The 16,285-nt window shown below is 36.7% G+C and overlaps 2 protein-coding genes across 15 annotated transcripts in view; both read left to right on the top strand.

Annotated features, from left to right (window-relative positions):
• mcf2lb (mcf.2 cell line derived transforming sequence-like b) overlaps positions 1–2,312 on the top strand; it is a 60,936-nt gene extending 58,624 nt beyond the window's left edge. For all 14 annotated transcript variants that reach the window (XM_084724720.1, XM_084724722.1, XM_084724719.1 and 11 more), the window contains 3 exons: positions 232–338; positions 490–593; positions 2,042–2,312. In XM_084724720.1, the coding sequence (XP_084580846.1) occupies positions 232–338; positions 490–593; positions 2,042–2,121 (291 nt within the window). In that variant the 3' untranslated portion in view covers positions 2,122–2,312. The remainder of the gene's footprint in view (positions 1–231; positions 339–489; positions 594–2,041) is intronic.
• A 2,188-nt stretch (positions 2,313–4,500) lies between these two features.
• On the top strand, positions 4,501–15,678 carry phf11 (PHD finger protein 11). Its single transcript, XM_084725481.1, has 16 exons — positions 4,501–4,746; positions 7,065–7,169; positions 7,275–7,408; positions 9,259–9,293; positions 9,390–9,454; positions 9,760–10,025; positions 10,142–10,191; positions 10,286–10,359; positions 10,466–10,488; positions 11,682–11,755; positions 11,862–11,947; positions 12,838–12,996; positions 13,320–13,461; positions 14,298–14,666; positions 14,749–14,820; positions 15,385–15,678. The coding sequence occupies exons 1-16, from the start codon at positions 4,651–4,653 to the stop codon at positions 15,459–15,461; spliced, it is 1,827 nt and encodes a 608-aa protein (XP_084581607.1). The 5' UTR covers positions 4,501–4,650; the 3' UTR covers positions 15,462–15,678.
• The last annotated feature ends 607 nt before the right edge of the window (positions 15,679–16,285 follow it).

Below are 16,285 nucleotides of genomic sequence, written 5' to 3'. Positions count from 1 at the left end.
GTGTGCATAAACTACAGGTTATATGAACTTCCTCTTGACGTAAAAAAAAAAGTGAAATCATCCATTATTGAGAAGCAGCTAATTATTGGTTATCTGTATCAGCTGAAAAAAATCCTAATAGTGCATCCCAAAAAGTATTGATTAGTGCAGTGTAGGTGATGTTTCTTCTGATTTGTATCAATCTGACGTATTTTCTAATTTAATTACTTGACTTATCTTAACTTTGAACAGTGTGCCGGCAAATATACAGTGATGGCTGACTATGAGAGCACTCAAGAGCTGTCTGTAAAGAGTGGAGACATGGTGCAGCTGGTCAAGGAGGGAGATGACGGACAGTGGTGAGAAAACAACCATCCTGCTGCCTGTGAGGAATAAAAAAATATTGTAGCAGCACTGCTATAATATAATTTTGTGTGTGTGTGTGTGTGTGTGTGTGTGTGTGTGTGTGTGTGTGTGTGTGTGTGTGTGTGTGTGTTTGTGGTTATGCAGGTTTGTCCGTAACCTGAGCACTTCTAAGGAGGGCTGGATCGCAGCTGCTAATCTCATCGCACTCATTGGAAAGTCCAAGTCTTGCCAGTCTCTCACCAGCTCAGGTATTTACCCAAGCTTTCCAAAATACAGGGTGTGACACGTGAACAGATAGTTGTTGAGCAAGAGGACTACAAATCCTAATTCCAAAACAGTTGGTACACTGTGTAAGACGCAGTTAAAAAGAATGCAATGATATACAAATACTTTTCAATTGTATTCAACTGAATACAGTAGAAAGACAGGATATTTAAGGATCAAAGTTGTTTTTTGAAAACATACACTAATTTTGAATTTGATGCCTGTAAGACGTTTCAAAAAAGTTGGAACAGAAGCAACAAAAGACTGGAAAAGCTGTGGGTTCTTAAAAAACACCTATTCCACAGGTAAACATGTTACTTGATAACAGGTGATAGTATAATGATTGGGTATTAAAGGGACATCCTCAAAAGGCTCAGTCGTTCACAAGTAAGGATTGGGCAGGGTTCACCACTTTGTGAAAAACTGGGCAAATCGTTCAGCAGTTTAAGAGCATTTCTCAGTAACAGTTGCGAAAATTTCACCACTTACAATCTACAATATCATTAAAAAATTCAAGTAATGCAGAGAAATCTCTGCATGTAAGGGGCCTTTGACCCCTGAAGCACCACTACATTAAAAACTCACATAACAGTACAAAGGATAGTACAGTACAGTTTGTCACTGCAGCTACAAATGCCAGTTAAGATTATACCATGCAAAGAGAACTATATATATCAACAACATTCAGAAACCCTGTGGACAAGTCCACATTTCAAATTGTTTTCATAAATCAGGGCTGAAGAGAAAAAGGAATACCCAGATTGTTACCAGTGCTACCTTCAAAAGCCAGCAGCTGTGATGGTATGAAGGTGTGTTTAGTGCCCGTGGCATCATGGAGAGCTGTCACTAATGCTGAAAGGTACATACAGGATTTGGAGCAACATATGCTGCCGTCCAGACAAATGTCTTTTTCAGAGCTACCGCCGCTTATTTCAGTAAGACAATGACCAGACACATTCTACATCATGGCTTCATAGTAAACCTCTCAGGTACTAGACTGTCCTTCCTGCAGTCCAGACCTGTCTCCCACTGAAAATGTGTGTTGCAGAAAATACAACAGCAGAGACCCTGGACTGTTGAGCACCTAAAGTCATATATCAGGCAAGAATGTGAAAGAATTTCAGTTTCAAAACTTCAACAATTAGTGTCCTCAGTTCCCAAAACGCTTACTGAGTGTTGTTAAAAGAAAAGGTGATCATCTGCATCACAGTGGTAAACATGCTGGTGTCCCAACTTTTCTAAAATTTCTGCAGGCATCAAAAAGAGAATGAGTGATTATTTGCAAAAAAAAACCAATAAGGTTAATTAGATTTAAGGATTTGCAATCATTGCATTCTGTCTTTATTTATATTTTACACAATGCCCCAAATTGAGGTTTGTGTATTTGACATTAATCCTTGTGTGTGTGTGTGTGTGTGTGTGTTTCTAACAGAAGGCAGTGGCTCTGGGAACCTCAGCACATCATCCAGCTGCAGTGAGACCTACACGAGCTTCTCTGACATCAAACCCTGAACTACTCAGCACTTCACTTCTTCATCACACTGCCCGCACGAATGCTAGCATCATGTGGCTATCTGTGTGCTGTGCTGCCATCATTGGTACTCATAAGAATTTTGTTACATTTCCATAGAAAGCTGGATTTTTTCAGTTTTTAAGGCCATGCACATGCAACAGACATTAAATGTATATGTCATACATGTGCACAAATACATCACAGATAGTAATTTCACAGTATAGTAAAGCGATCTTCCTGTAGTCACACACTTGTCTGTATATTTTTATGAAGAACAGAGGATCCCTGTGATTATAATGTAATAGATGTATGAATGGGCCAGCGGGACTGATCTCAGTTAATGCATCTATTTGTGTTCACATTCAAAGTGGAAAAAGGTCAGTGATCATACTTGAATGACAGTTGTTTTTGTGCTCATCTGCACTAATTCACCTGGGAGTTTATAATTCCACTGTTATTGTAAATAAAAAAGTGAGGGAAAGAGGTAAATATGCACAGTTTGTTTAGCTTGAATGAATGTTTCCTGTTTAATCACCGCATCTTTGCTTTTTTCCTTTTCATGTGTTTATTTATTTGTAAGAAACCGAAAAGCTCACATACATTTAGTCACTTTTTAATTTGCATCTTTTCTCACTGTCTTTTGTCTCTCTGTTGTCAGCCTGTCACTAGAAACTTGTTCTGCCACCAGCGGCACAGACTTTGTGTATGAGCTTTTGTCTTTTGGGGTCTCTGTTGGCCTCATTGTCAGACTCTGTGGATTTTCTTGTAAGCTGCAGATTAAAAATGTTTCTTCATGTGAATAATCAGAGATCACTGTATAGTGCTAACTTATTCCCCTGTGGAGGGATCATGTTCTGAATGTAGATATTGTTCATTAATATCTGTCTGTCATGAAATGTTTGTTATTTGAGATGCTATATTGTACATTAAGTATGGTGATGTCACTACTTTGTGACTTGTCTAATTTTTTTTACATAAACGACTTGTCATAATTCAGTCACTGTCTCTTCTTTTGTCTGGTGGGTGTGTCTATAAATGAGGGTTTGATACCTGAGTGCGCTGCAAGGTACTCCTTAACCTTAATATCTGATCACTGATGCAAAACATGCATTTCTGAAACATCTGGAGCATTTGTGGGTGCAGAATACAAAGCAAAAGAGTCAACGGGTCCTCAGACTTGAGGAGGAAAGACCAGAAACGAAAGTGAAACTGCTTAACTGGGTTGCCAGGTTTGTTAAAGCCCACCATTTATACGTATATCTGAAATTTAGAGAGCAAATACATTTTCATGAATACTGTTGTAATCCTTTCTTTGCGTTTCTAGACAGAGTGAAATGCATAGTGACAAATGGAGAATATTAGCAACTAATCCTATGAATTATGCCAAATTTGTCAAAAATCAAAAAGTTTCATTATACTGCGAAACTCTCAAAATAATGACTTAGTCTCTTAAAAATAACGACTTAGTATCTCAAACTGTGCTTTACAAACTATATACTAAATCATAATTTTGAGAAAGTTTAGATAGAAGATACTGAGTCATTATTTTGACAGTCAGGTACACAATCATGCTGTACCTTTGCTGTTCACCAACAACTCCTCAACCCCTATTTCTTTATTTTATTTATTTATATTTCTATGTAATGACTCTGATCATTGATCGGCAAAGACATAGCATGATTGTGCCCCTGACTGGAGTGGTTCTTTTTACCCAAATAAAGGGCGGAATCATGACACGGGAACAAAATTCCCGGATGGGTTGCTCTGATGCAGTGGTGGTCAATTATTAATGGTTAGAACATGAGAAATAATTCCAGGTAGGCTTTTAATGTTGGATTGTTTTTATCGGGGTGAAAAATACCACATAATTAGTGCATATACTGCTCCTGAAGCCAGAAAAAAATCTCAGTTATTTAACAGACATGCAGAACTGCTTACAGTTGACTTCAATCTAATTTTATGTGGTGATTTTAATACAATCAGAAAATGACAATAACTGTCCTTTTTGTTCTTGACTGTATTTCTATGAAGTTTTTACAGACTTTGTGTAGCATCGTGGTTCTACAAGCAAGTCTTCATTAGGTGGTTTCAGAGAGTTACTGTAAATCCACTGTGAAAACAATACAGCATGTACTGATATTAGAAAATGTACTTGTACTTTTGAATACTTAAGTATTTTTAAAAGCAAGTATTCTAGTACTCAAACTCGAGTAAAATTTTGACTGAGCAACTTTCACTTGTAGTTGAGTAATATTTGAGTACTGGGGTTGAGTACTTTGTCCACCACTGCTCTGATGTATACTGACTGTCTAGCAGGATGATTTGGAGCCTCGAGCACATGCCGGAGGTCGACGGGGGATATTTCGGATAGAACCTGGCAACCTCTAGCTCATTTGGGCGGCTAAACTCGTTTGTTGGAGGAGGTAGTGACTAATACAACTGCCCTCGCGTGTCGTGGACGTGTGTAGCCCGACTGTAACACCATTATAGTGTAGTTTAATACTTTTTTTTTTCGTTAGTTGAAGGAAATGGTGTCCTGCGTACTTTGTCAGCGGTCGGAGGAGACGAAGATAACCGGACCGTTATCGACCAAAGATGAAGTCACGGCTCATCAGAACTGTTTGGTAAACATCAGCAGTTTTTCTCTGTGATTTCTCGTTCATTTCCAGCCAGCTTCATTTAGTGAGCTAGATTATGATTTGAAATATTGTCTTTAGAGGAGATGCTCCTCATACTTACCATTCGGGGCCGGTTTTAGTCTTTGAGATGTTGTTTTATCTCATCTAGTAAACAATTTAAGCAGCGTGTAACGTAAATCAGCACTTTCACTAAAGTACTGTGCTGAAAAACAACAATGAGATACTTTACTGGACTACAATCTAAAATCTAAATGACAAATAAATTATGGTGAATCAGGAAACTTCCCAGCAGTGTACTGTATGAAGTAGTTAAAATCAGCTCCACATTTACCAGCTGCATCATTAAACTGATGAACACATTCATGCATTCATAGTTATAGTACAATTATTTGTTATTTTCAAATGAGAAATACATCAAAATTTAAGTATGATTTAAGTAATTTGACATTATTTTGAGATGCTAAGTCATTATTTTGAGAAAGTTTCTCTATTTTTGAGAAAGTTAAGTCCTATTTTGAGCATATCTCATTATTTTTGAGTGGGTTGTTTCATGTCGGAGCTAGAATGCAAAGAGAATGAAATGATTTGCAAATCATTTTTGACTTGTATTCAATTGAACACAGTACAAATACAATATATTTTAGTGTTTAAACTTATAAATTTTATTGTTTTTGTAAATGCACACTAATTCTGAATTTGATGCCTCCATGTTTCAAAAAAGTTTGGGCAGGGGCAACAAAAGACTGGGCAAGTTGTTAAATACTCCAATTAAATGGGTCGTTGTATCATGATTGGGTATGAAAGGGTCATCCTTGAAAGACTGAGTAAGAATAGTAAGTAAGGATGCACACAGGAACCTTTGACCCCTCAGGCACCACTGCATTAAAAACCCACATGACTGTGTAAAGATTACTACTTCATAGTTTAGTATTATTACTATATATAGTATTTCTGTATAGTGACTTGTCTGGTTCATCTGAGATCAAATGACAGAAAGTGGAAAAAGACCATTCAGATTTTTAATAGCCCAAAGTCAAAAGCCAGCATCTGTGATGGTATACATCAGGTCAGCACATACGGGAACTGTGCCAAAATGTCATGGCCACGCCCCCTTTTGGGGCAAAGAAAACCAAAGATCCCATAGACAGCAATTCAGTTTTACATGTTTTTGAGTGACTATTTTGACAAGTTTGTTTGAATTCATGTCGAGCTAAACAAACCCTTGTCTTATAGATCATAATTATTTTGTGACCTTGCCTGAACCTGAGCATTCATGACATTTAAATAAATTAAGGTCGGTGGGCTGGCTGTCAGTCTTTCCTAGTTCAAGTGAATCAATGAGCAGGAACAGAGACCAGTGCCTTTCTGGAGGCTCGTACTCTCTTACTGCTCTCCTTTTGGGATTCCTTTAGTTTCCAGGAAGGATAGGGGACCAGAGATTTTGATCGGCTAACTGTCACATCTGTGAAGGCGCCACCGAAGTTGAAAGGTACATAGAGGTTTTGGAGCAACATATGCAATCATCCAGAGGAATACTTTTTCAGAAATGTTCCTTATTTCAGCAAGACAACACATATTCTGCAAGTGTTACATCAGTGTGTCTTTGTAGTAAAAGAGTTCAGGTACTAGACTGACCTGCCTGCAGTCCAGACCTGTCTCCCATTGAAAATGTGTGATTCATTATGAAGTGCAAAATACAACAACAGCATCTTCAGTCCTATATCATGCAAGAAAGGGAAAAAAAATCTCTTTAAAAACTTTTAAAACAATTATTGTCCTCAGTTCTTAAACACTTACTGAGTGTTGTTAAAAGACAAGGTAATTGTAAACATACCCCTCCTTTAGAGCATGTTGCTTCAGATTCAAAATGACTGTACATTTACAAATAACAATGAATTTTAGCAGTTTGAACATTAAATATCTTGTCTTTGTACTGCATTTAATTGAATATAGGTTGAATGATGATTTGCAAATCATTGCATTCTGTTTATATTTAGATTTTACACAGTGTCCCAACTTTTTTTTGGAACAGGGGTTTACACTTTGATTCAACCACAAAAAGAAAGCATTCATAACTGCACAACTAGTATGTGGTCAGGGTTGCTAGGAGGAGACATTGCTTTTTCAGATGTATTTTTTTGGCACTTTGAGCACCACAAGCTGAGTGCCACTTCATTATATTATATTATATTATATTTATGACTGATGTTTATTCCTGCTCCTACACTCGAATCTGTATCTTTGAATTACAGTGTTATTGTCCGAGACGTGTCGTCCTCCCTCATGCTGTCTCTGTTTCACAGTTATTTTCCTCTGGGATTTATTGTCGAGATTCGCCGGTGTTTGACGACTTGTTTGGTTTCTCTGTGGAGGATGTGAAGGAAGAGGTGAAACGAGGAAGCAGACTGGTAAGGATATTCACATTTTCAGATATGAGTAGGCCTAATCCAGTAATAATTTTTGTGTGCTGGAAGCTATTTTTAGTGTTGTGCTACTCTATTTGTTTGCATTAGGTGTGTAACAACTGTAAGAAAAAGGGTGCCACAGCTGGGTGTGGGGTCAAACGCTGCAAGAAGTCCTACCACTACCCATGTGCTGTTGAAGAACAAGCAGAGACTGTTGAAGATGCAGACAAGGGAAAATATGAGTTAGTATCATATCGTGATGAAACTTGCAATTTACACCCCTACAGGCAAAACATTATGTTGGACTGTCTTGATTCTTTATGTGATAACAACCAATATCATATTGTTGTCTAGCTGGCCGTCATATGATTTAGATTTGATCCCTGTGATTGATATAAGACAATATTATATGCCTGTTTAATGCAAGAAGCTGCCACCCCTTTCTTTTCTGCTTTTGACCATAAAAAAAAACAGTTAAGTGTAGTAAAATGTACTTTAAATTGGCTCCACTAATACACATAAAGCGTGCCTAATCCTGGCTTTACTCTCTGAAACTTTCACGTAACTTTAGTTGGTTGAAACGCAGGTGAAACTAAGTTGCAGTTGAGCTGCAACACGCTTGATATTTGTCTGAAATTCAGCAGCAACAGCCAATCGAAATACTCAGTGTATCAGATGATTACGTCACACTTTTCAAACATTTCAACTGATTTCAACTTGAGAACTGCCTATCACCAAAATGAACAAATTAGTAAAACAAAAGAGGGCCTTCTAGGTGCTTTAGAAGGAGATTATCTTCATGTCAGGTGGGTGAAAGTGTCAACAAATGTCAGGTAGGCAAAGTTTGATTATATTGCTGTTAGTATGTGATGAATGTTACTGCTACTGTTTAGTTTGAGCTATGCTTTAATATAAAGTTTGAAGAGAATCAGAGCTGTTAGCTAAAATACAATCATATGTCAGGAAACAATTCATTTTTTACTGATGTCAGAGGGTGACAAGAGAGAGCTATTTATTTATTTATTTTCCATGGATCAAAGGGAGGATGCAGTCATCAGAGTCTCATTGGATCAAACTCCTTCAATAGAGGGTAAAATGATGCACTGGTCTCTTTTGAGTAGCTACTTTACACATTATATAATCTAATGAGAAAACCACTATTGTTTGAAAAATGACCAAACTAGCTAGCTAATTTTAGTGAAATTAACTGTTAAATTGTGATGCATGAGACTTTGATTATCTTTGAATTCCTTCATAAAACTGTCAAGTTGCGTGGAAATGATATCTCATACAATTTGCAACGTGCAACTGAACCATTTGCGTTCCACTGTGTAAAGCCAGTGTACAATCACCTGAAAATAAGAATCATTGTGTTTTTGTTACCTAAGAATTAGCTGTTTATATCTACAGATGGCAGAAGGCACACAACAAAAGTCAAAAAAAATTCTAAGACAATACATTTGTTCTGCTTGTCATCGTTATTAGCTTTAGCCTATGGCATTTTACATTCCATAAATTAGCCTAATGGCTAATTTGTATACTTTCCCTCTGCTTTAAGCTTAATAAATTAATTGTATTATTTATACTTTTTTCTTATTTACCTCTGCTTTAATTCACTGCATCTCCTGGCAGAAAATCCAGTCAGGGTCATCATGTTTCCTGAGGATTTCTTGTTATTGTGTTTTTTTTTCCACACTGTTTATATATTCCCAAGTAAATATCCTCATTGTTTGTTTTTGGCTGCTTGCCAGTATCTGAATGGTGCTAATGGAACTGAGCCCGATGTGCCATGGGAATTTCTAAATTAAGGCATATCTTAAAGATGACAATGTGGATCGATGCTTTCACTTTGCATTGATGCCAATTGATCATTGATCAATGAATTGATACATTGACCCAGATCAGTGTATCAGTATACCCCTATTTACCCGTTTGTCTAGAAAATAGTCCTGTATTCTAAATCCTGTGCAACAGTATATTTGTTTATTGGAAGAAACATCTATGTTTAATTGTAATTGTGAGTTCATTCAACAAAAGTAGTTTTCTTATTTTGGTTTGATTATAAAATTATCTTTTTGTATTTCTGTTTCAGGCTGTATTGCTTCAAACATTACCAACGAAGACTAGGTAAGTTTGGGTCTTATAATCTTTGCTCCTCTTCCTGGAAACACCCTTTTCAATGTGTGACATATTATGAGCTGAATCTTTGTTTTTCATCTCCAGAAAAAAACCAAGTTGTGAATGGACACACAACCTCCAAACGTCCCAGCCAAGCTGGACCATCTAAGGTTTGACTGATGGAAATATCTTTCACAGAGCAAATCACTGAAAATGTTTTTAGCAAACATCACTGAAGCAGGAGGCAATAGTGTTTTTTGGAGGACTATTTTCCGGAGTGGATTAATAGCCAGTGTGGTTTATTTTGAGCCCCACATACACAATCTGTAAAGACTCACTGGAGCACAAAATATCTGTTCATCATAATAAAGGAACATGTCACCCAGTGCAGTGATGTGGCTCATTAATGTGTTTTTAATCATAGATCACTGGACAACAGTGGAGCTCCATGTCACAGTGGAATAAGATATATTAGCATTTGGATACACAGACACTCAATATTGGTATTAATTTCTGTATTTATTTGGATAAGACAAGTCAAGTCAATTTTTCTGTGGCCCAAACATTTAAAGTTGAAATAATTGGTGCAGTGCAGAAAACTCTATGGACACAGGAGTGGTTTATCTGGCCCCGAACCCAATTAACAATATCCATGTTTTATTTTCATGAGGTGTATTGCCTTACTTGTGAGAAGACAGAGGGAAATATCAGCTTGGAAAGTTTGTCTAATAGCATAACTATGTAAGTATGGTCACATTAACTCTTTGTTTCTCTGTCTATAACTAAATATATCAATGTTTCTAATCTCCTCTTCAATATCTAATCACATTGTAACAACTGCGCCTGTGTGTTTTTAGTTTGTACTGTGACAAACATGCTCCTCGATCACATAAGAGGAACGTGAACGGTGAGTCTTGCTCAGAAAGCACATCTCCTGTGTTTGCTGTTTCACGTTGTTTTTCTTCTTAGGATTACAGATTAAACATTCTTCTTTTTGACAGGTGATTGTACAGGAGCCGGGCCGACTGTGTACAGCAGTGACTCCAGTTCATCCAGCGGTATGAAGCCTTCTAAGGTACATATATGATTCACAGTCACTTTAAATAAAGATTTTCAATGTTGTTTAATTTTATTCAGTGATTGAGTGATATTGATCATTCTGCATTTTGTTTTTGAAACAGAGACGGTTGGATTTCAATGACAAGTAAGTGTGTTATTATTTGCATGCAAGTTTTTGATGTTTCCTTTAGTGTTTGTGTAAAGTTAGCATTTCATGCTTTCAGCCAATATTACAGTTCAAATCATCATTGGTATTACAAGAGCGTTACACTGTACTTTTGGCACCCTTATACTTTTTAAGTCACAATTTCAAAGTGACAGAAAGTCTTGACTTGATTAAAAAAAAAAAAAAATCCTGCACACTGTCCATTGGGGCTGAAAAATTAATTGAAATACTAGAAATTGCAGTATGGCAAAGTGTAATATCCAGATTACAGGAGCTACAATTTGATGAAGTTAAAATGTATAAATGAAGAATTGTGCATTCCCACTAAATCACTGATTGATATTTGACATGGTTCCAGCCATCTCAGCAACATCTAAATTCTGAACTGCAGAGCTTCCTGTGTGTTTTATTTAACAAGCTGTTTTGCAAAAGTACTCTTTGTGTTTAAGTAGCTACATTTTATTACAGAACATTTGGCTAACATGTCTTCCCAAACAGCCACAGCTTTTTCTCCCGTTCATTCACTTTCTTGGAGTGTGAAAGACTGTAACAGTAACATTTGAAGCAGGAAGTAAAAATAAATCACACAAGGCACAGGCAATTTAGTGATGTCCCCCAAGTTCTGGTCTTTACTTGTCTTTAAATAAAATCCTGAGACTGAGACAAGACTGTCTCATCTCAGAATCAACCACATTTTACTCAGAGACCATCAAGAGGTGGTCAAGACCAAGACTGATCTCGAGCTCTACAACACTAATCAACAGTGTGCATGATTCTTTTTCTTTCCCAAGGTACCTTGTACTTTGATTTCAGTGGTTCTTTACCACGTGTCCAAACAGGCAAATGGTAAAGAAGAATTGAACTGTTAAACTATTTTGATTATTGGTTAATCATTTAAGTATTTTTTCATGCAGTTATGGCAGAAAATACTGTTTTCAACCTTACAGATATGGAGATTTCCCATGTTTCTCTTTATTATATTAAACTAAATATCTTTGTTTAAGGACTGATAAAGCAAGGCAATTAAATATATCGACTTTGATTTTGAAAAACCCCAGATTAAATATGAGAACTAACTTTAGTCTCTGATGTTGTTTAATAACTGCTAATAAATAAAACATGTTGTACCCTGCAGTTGTTATAACTCCTGATCTCTTTCTCATCCATCACAGACAGGAAGAGGTCTCTTCTAAACGTAAATCTGGACCCTGTAAAGGGAGAGTAATAGATGATTCTTCAGATTCAGGTTAACCTACTTACAGTACATGAGAGAATGTAACATATGTGGGTTTAGCACTCTTGTATGAAGCAGGTAACATACAGACTTATTTGATATTTCCATTCTTTTACAGACAATGGACCTGATTCAGACATGGCCATATTTGCCCCTTTAGAGTCTGATATAGACTGGAGTGCAAACTCTGTTCAGGAATCACAAGTAAGTCTAATCTTTGATTATTCCTTATGAACATCATGATTACAGGCTGAAGATGTTCAATAATCTGATCTTCTTTTTCTTCTCTTTTTCTTTCTTCTTGCGACTGTGTGTCAGTTGATCAGGTGAGATCAATGCTCTGATTAACTGAAAATAATTAATACATAAGTGTGCAATATGTTTATTTTAAGGTTGTTTACAACGTAATAATTATTGCATGTATGACCTTTAAAAAATAGAAAAAGAAAAAGTATATTGTAAAGAAATACTTATAATAAATAGTTATGCAATAAATATTTTCCTTACTGAAAATGTTTAGGTTTATTGAACCTACTGTTACTAGTTCTATTACATTATATAGAAAGAAATTGCTGTTTTTTTTCACCTTAGTTACGGTACATATCAGAAACTGTACACTAGTGATGAAATAATTAGTTGATTTAGCAATAAGTCATTTATCAAAAAAAAGTGCAAATTTTTGGATAATGAATTGTTGAAGTCATTTAATCAAGAAAAAATACATTTGTTTTTGCTGCTGTTTTTAAATGTTAAAAATTGCTGATGTCATCTCACTCTGTATTATTTTTCAAAAGAAATTTAACAGTTTACAGAGTAAATGAACACTTTATTTGCATTACGTTAGTCTATAGTCATAGCTGCAGTCATACATGCTGTATTAAAATGTAATCCAACATATCACCACCACAGACTGCAGCCTCAAACATAAAAACTAGTTGAACTATCACTCCTGTGTCAACAAGCCATAAAAATGTAGTGTTAGTTTTTATTACAGGACTGTTGTGTTCCATAGAGACGTACAGTTTCTCTGTCGTGTGGTCACTCTGTAAAAATTAATGATTTTTTTTTCCCACTCACAGAACTCACACTGAAAGTCCTACTGGGTCCCCATCAGGTACGTCATCACAGCGCCTTCAGTGTATATAACAAATGTAGCCAATTTACAAATGGTTTGTGAACTCCTGCTGTCTCCTGTAGGAAATCCACAGGAGGATCAGATCAAGGATAAAAATAAAGATGACGATAATGAAACAGTGAGTTGTTACATTTTGTGTCATTATTGTCAAATGTGTTTTACCTTCAAAATATGTCTTGTGTTTCCTTAACACTTACTTTTTTTATACTCTACTGAGCATTCAAGCAGTTCTTTTATTTTCTCGTTTCGTCCCGGAGTAGATTTGGTCTTTCTCTCCGAAGTCAGTGTTAACTCATCGTTGCTTGAAGCTAGTTTTAATTATTTTTCCTCAGACACATATTTGATCCTAGAATCTGTATGCTTTTTATTCATATGGTCTGTCACCACCACTAGTGAACAGTATTAACTCATCTGACATGAGATGTGTTTGCTTCATGTCAGGATGCTGAGTCAGAGAGTCTGCTACCTCCTGTGAAGAGCAGTGTGGAGTCTGAGTCACTTTCAACAACAACTGCTGCACCGACAACTCGGCCTGTGTCCACTGCATATCCCCGTGGGGTCGTCCTAAAGAGTGAGGATGAAAGTAAACTGTACTATTACTGCACCAGAACAATTTGTTTCATATGCAGTCTGATGTTCAAATGAAGTGTTTAAAAGTGTCAGGAAACGTAGAGTAAATGCAAGTTCAGGATATAATAAATATAACCATGATCAAGACTTAAGATACTAAATCTTGATTGTGATATACAGTGCAGACTTCAAGTCTATTTTTTTTGCTATTTTTTTGCACATGAAAATGCAAGGCTTTTGCCCAGTAAATAGGCATTTGCCACAGGGCAGACCGAGGACTAGGTGGAGGGATCATATCTCTGTCTTGGCCTGCGAACACCTCGGGATCCTCCAGACAGAGCTGGCTAATGTAGCCGGGGAAAGGGATGTCTGGGGTCCCCTGTTGGAACTGTTACCACCACTTTCAGATAAGCAGTTGAAGATGGACAGACAGACAGACAGACAACTTGACTACTAAAATTTAATCCCTTTGCTCTGACCACCAGCACCTTTTTCTATCTTTTACTCATTCACACCCACTGTTTATGCACCATGTTGACGGAAAAACAGGTCAGGAATATTCACACATGTCAAAGGAAAACTTTGACATGTGTGAAACACAGAAACTTTGGCTGCTTATTTGCTGCTGGATGCTTTGAAATTTTCAGACAAGATGGATCGTATATAGATCCTATATAGACTCTTCGATGTCTGTGATTGCTGTCATCATGTGAGCCTAAGCCTACATTTGCAGTCTAGACAGGGTGTTAGTCTTCGTAATTTTTAGAATATGTAGAATATGAATATGTCACTGAAACCAAGTGATGTTTTGTAAGCTGTGATAACGCATGAAGCCATCTCTTTTCTCAGGGCCCAGTCTTGAGCTCAGTCCTGTCCACAGTCCTGATCGAAACATCGCTGGGCCCTCTGCCCCACAGCAAACTTCCACCAGGCCGCCTTCCTCTCCTGACCACTCCAAACAAACTAGTGTTTCCGACTCCCCTCCGTGCACCAGCTCAGCCCTCTCCCCACCTCCGCCTGAACCCATCTGTGTCTCCCTCCTGTCCTCCCCTGACTCTCCTCCAGTACTCCCAGCAGACCAAGAGCCCAGAATCGACTCCACCAGCTTCTGGAAAAGCTGCAACATGGCAGGATGCACACAGGCCATCTTCACCGATTTCATTAAGGAGATGAACGAGATCTCCAGCAGAATTCAGTCAGATCAGGCCAGCCAGGAGGGTGAGGGAAGAGACAAGATACTCCCAAGTTACTGTGACAGCAACACTCAAATATTATCAAGCTCTGTCTCTTCTCTCCACAGATTATGATCTTGCCCTGAAAGTGATGGAGGCTTCTGGGAAACTGGCAGAGCTTGTGACCAAGCAGCAGGAAGGTAAAGTAACTCTTAGCTTTTGGTAAAGTTACAAAGTAATGCTTTACTGTAATTCCACTACATTTAGCAGTAACTAGACATGTAACTAGTTACTTTTCTCAAGTTGATAATGCAATTATAGCTTCCCAGTTTGCGGACTCAGTGATAACTAACTAAAATAATTTTTCATATTTTTAGGGGGATATTTACTGAGGTCTGTGGACCACCTTTAGGCTCTAAAACTGTCAAATTGTGTTTATTTATATATTTTCCACTATTAAGTCATTTGATTATTTATTTTATATTTCAGTTTTTTATTCATTTTGAACAAGGTGGTATATCACAAGTTAACATATCAAATGAGATATTCCATCCATGACACCACTGAAATATATAATATATAATATAATATATATATATACACATGAAAATACAGTGGCTATAGAGTAAAGGAGAGCTCCCATAAAGTACAGAATCAGTTCTAATATACTGAACCCTGTTTTAAGATGTGCAAATTTAACATTGCCATTTTTATTATGATAAAACTAATGGCTTCTAAAAGACAACATATTGTTTACATTACAGAGTTACAAAGGAAACAAATGGAGCTGGAACAGGCATCAGCAGCTATGAAGAATGTTGTCTCAGCACTCAGGAAATGAGTCAAAGTCTACAGTTAATGTTCTCTGTTTTTCATCTGTGATTCTTGCTTTTCTTTTGTATTTCAAATTACTCAGTGTTTTTGTTTTTTACACATTTTGTACAAACAGTATATTTCTATGTATTTTTTAATTGATAATACCTGTATATTTAAGACCATGTTAGGGCCGGATGAGGAAAAATAAATCATACCAGTATTTGTCACTGGTAGATCCCAAAGCACTGATGTCAGATTTCAGCCTGTAATCATGCTGTGTTCAGAATACAGCTGTAGATGGTGCAGCTCCATTTAGAAAACATGTGGACACGTGTTGAAATCTGAAATGAAATTAGACCAAGGAAATGAGTTTCATTTTAAAACTGGTACTGAATATGAATAATTAGAAAGAATATTTGTTTTGAAAACGTTCCATATTTTTAGAAATCTAATTTTTTGAAATATTTTTAACTGAAAGAATGAAGGATTGTTTTTAGCAGAATGCTGTTCAGCATTAGCACTTTCTTTAGGTATTTGAAATGGAAGGTATTTTATTGTAGATCTGTAGTAGAAAAACAAAAACATGTTTATATACAGTATGCAGTTGGATGCATTAAATCTTCTATATAAAGAAAAACTTAATTTGGACAGCAATACAGTTGTTCTTTATACTGCACCAAGGGTTTTTAGATATCTGACCTCTATTATTGAATGTCTCTCCTCCTTCCACAAACTGGTATAATTAAATCAGTCTGATGAAGGGCAGTTTCAAAAAGATATTTCTGACCGGTCTGTAGTGTTTGACTAGTCTTAATTTTACTCTATTGAAAGTTAGACCACTTCACAGAA

Source organism: Lutjanus erythropterus, chromosome 8 (assembly GCF_056507025.1).
Source record: "Lutjanus erythropterus isolate fLutEry1 chromosome 8, fLutEry1.hap2, whole genome shotgun sequence".
Lineage (NCBI taxonomy): Eukaryota > Metazoa > Chordata > Actinopteri > Lutjaniformes > Lutjanidae > Lutjanus > Lutjanus erythropterus.
This window is presented reverse-complemented; position numbering and strand designations above follow the sequence as displayed.

What these genes read in the sequence shown, in the direction of transcription:
- phf11 (XM_084725481.1), top strand. Translation starts at nt 4,651, where the DNA reads ATGGTGTCCTGCGTACTTTGTCAGCGGTCGGAGGAGACGAAGATAACC. An exon ending in CGGCTCATCAGAACTGTTTG is followed by an intron (nt 4,747 to 7,064) that starts GTAAACATCAGC and finishes TCTGTTTCACAG; the next exon opens with TTATTTTCCTCTGGGATTTA. An exon ending in GCGGTATGAAGCCTTCTAAG is followed by an intron (nt 10,360 to 10,465) that starts GTACATATATGA and finishes TTTTTGAAACAG; the next exon opens with AGACGGTTGGATTTCAATGA.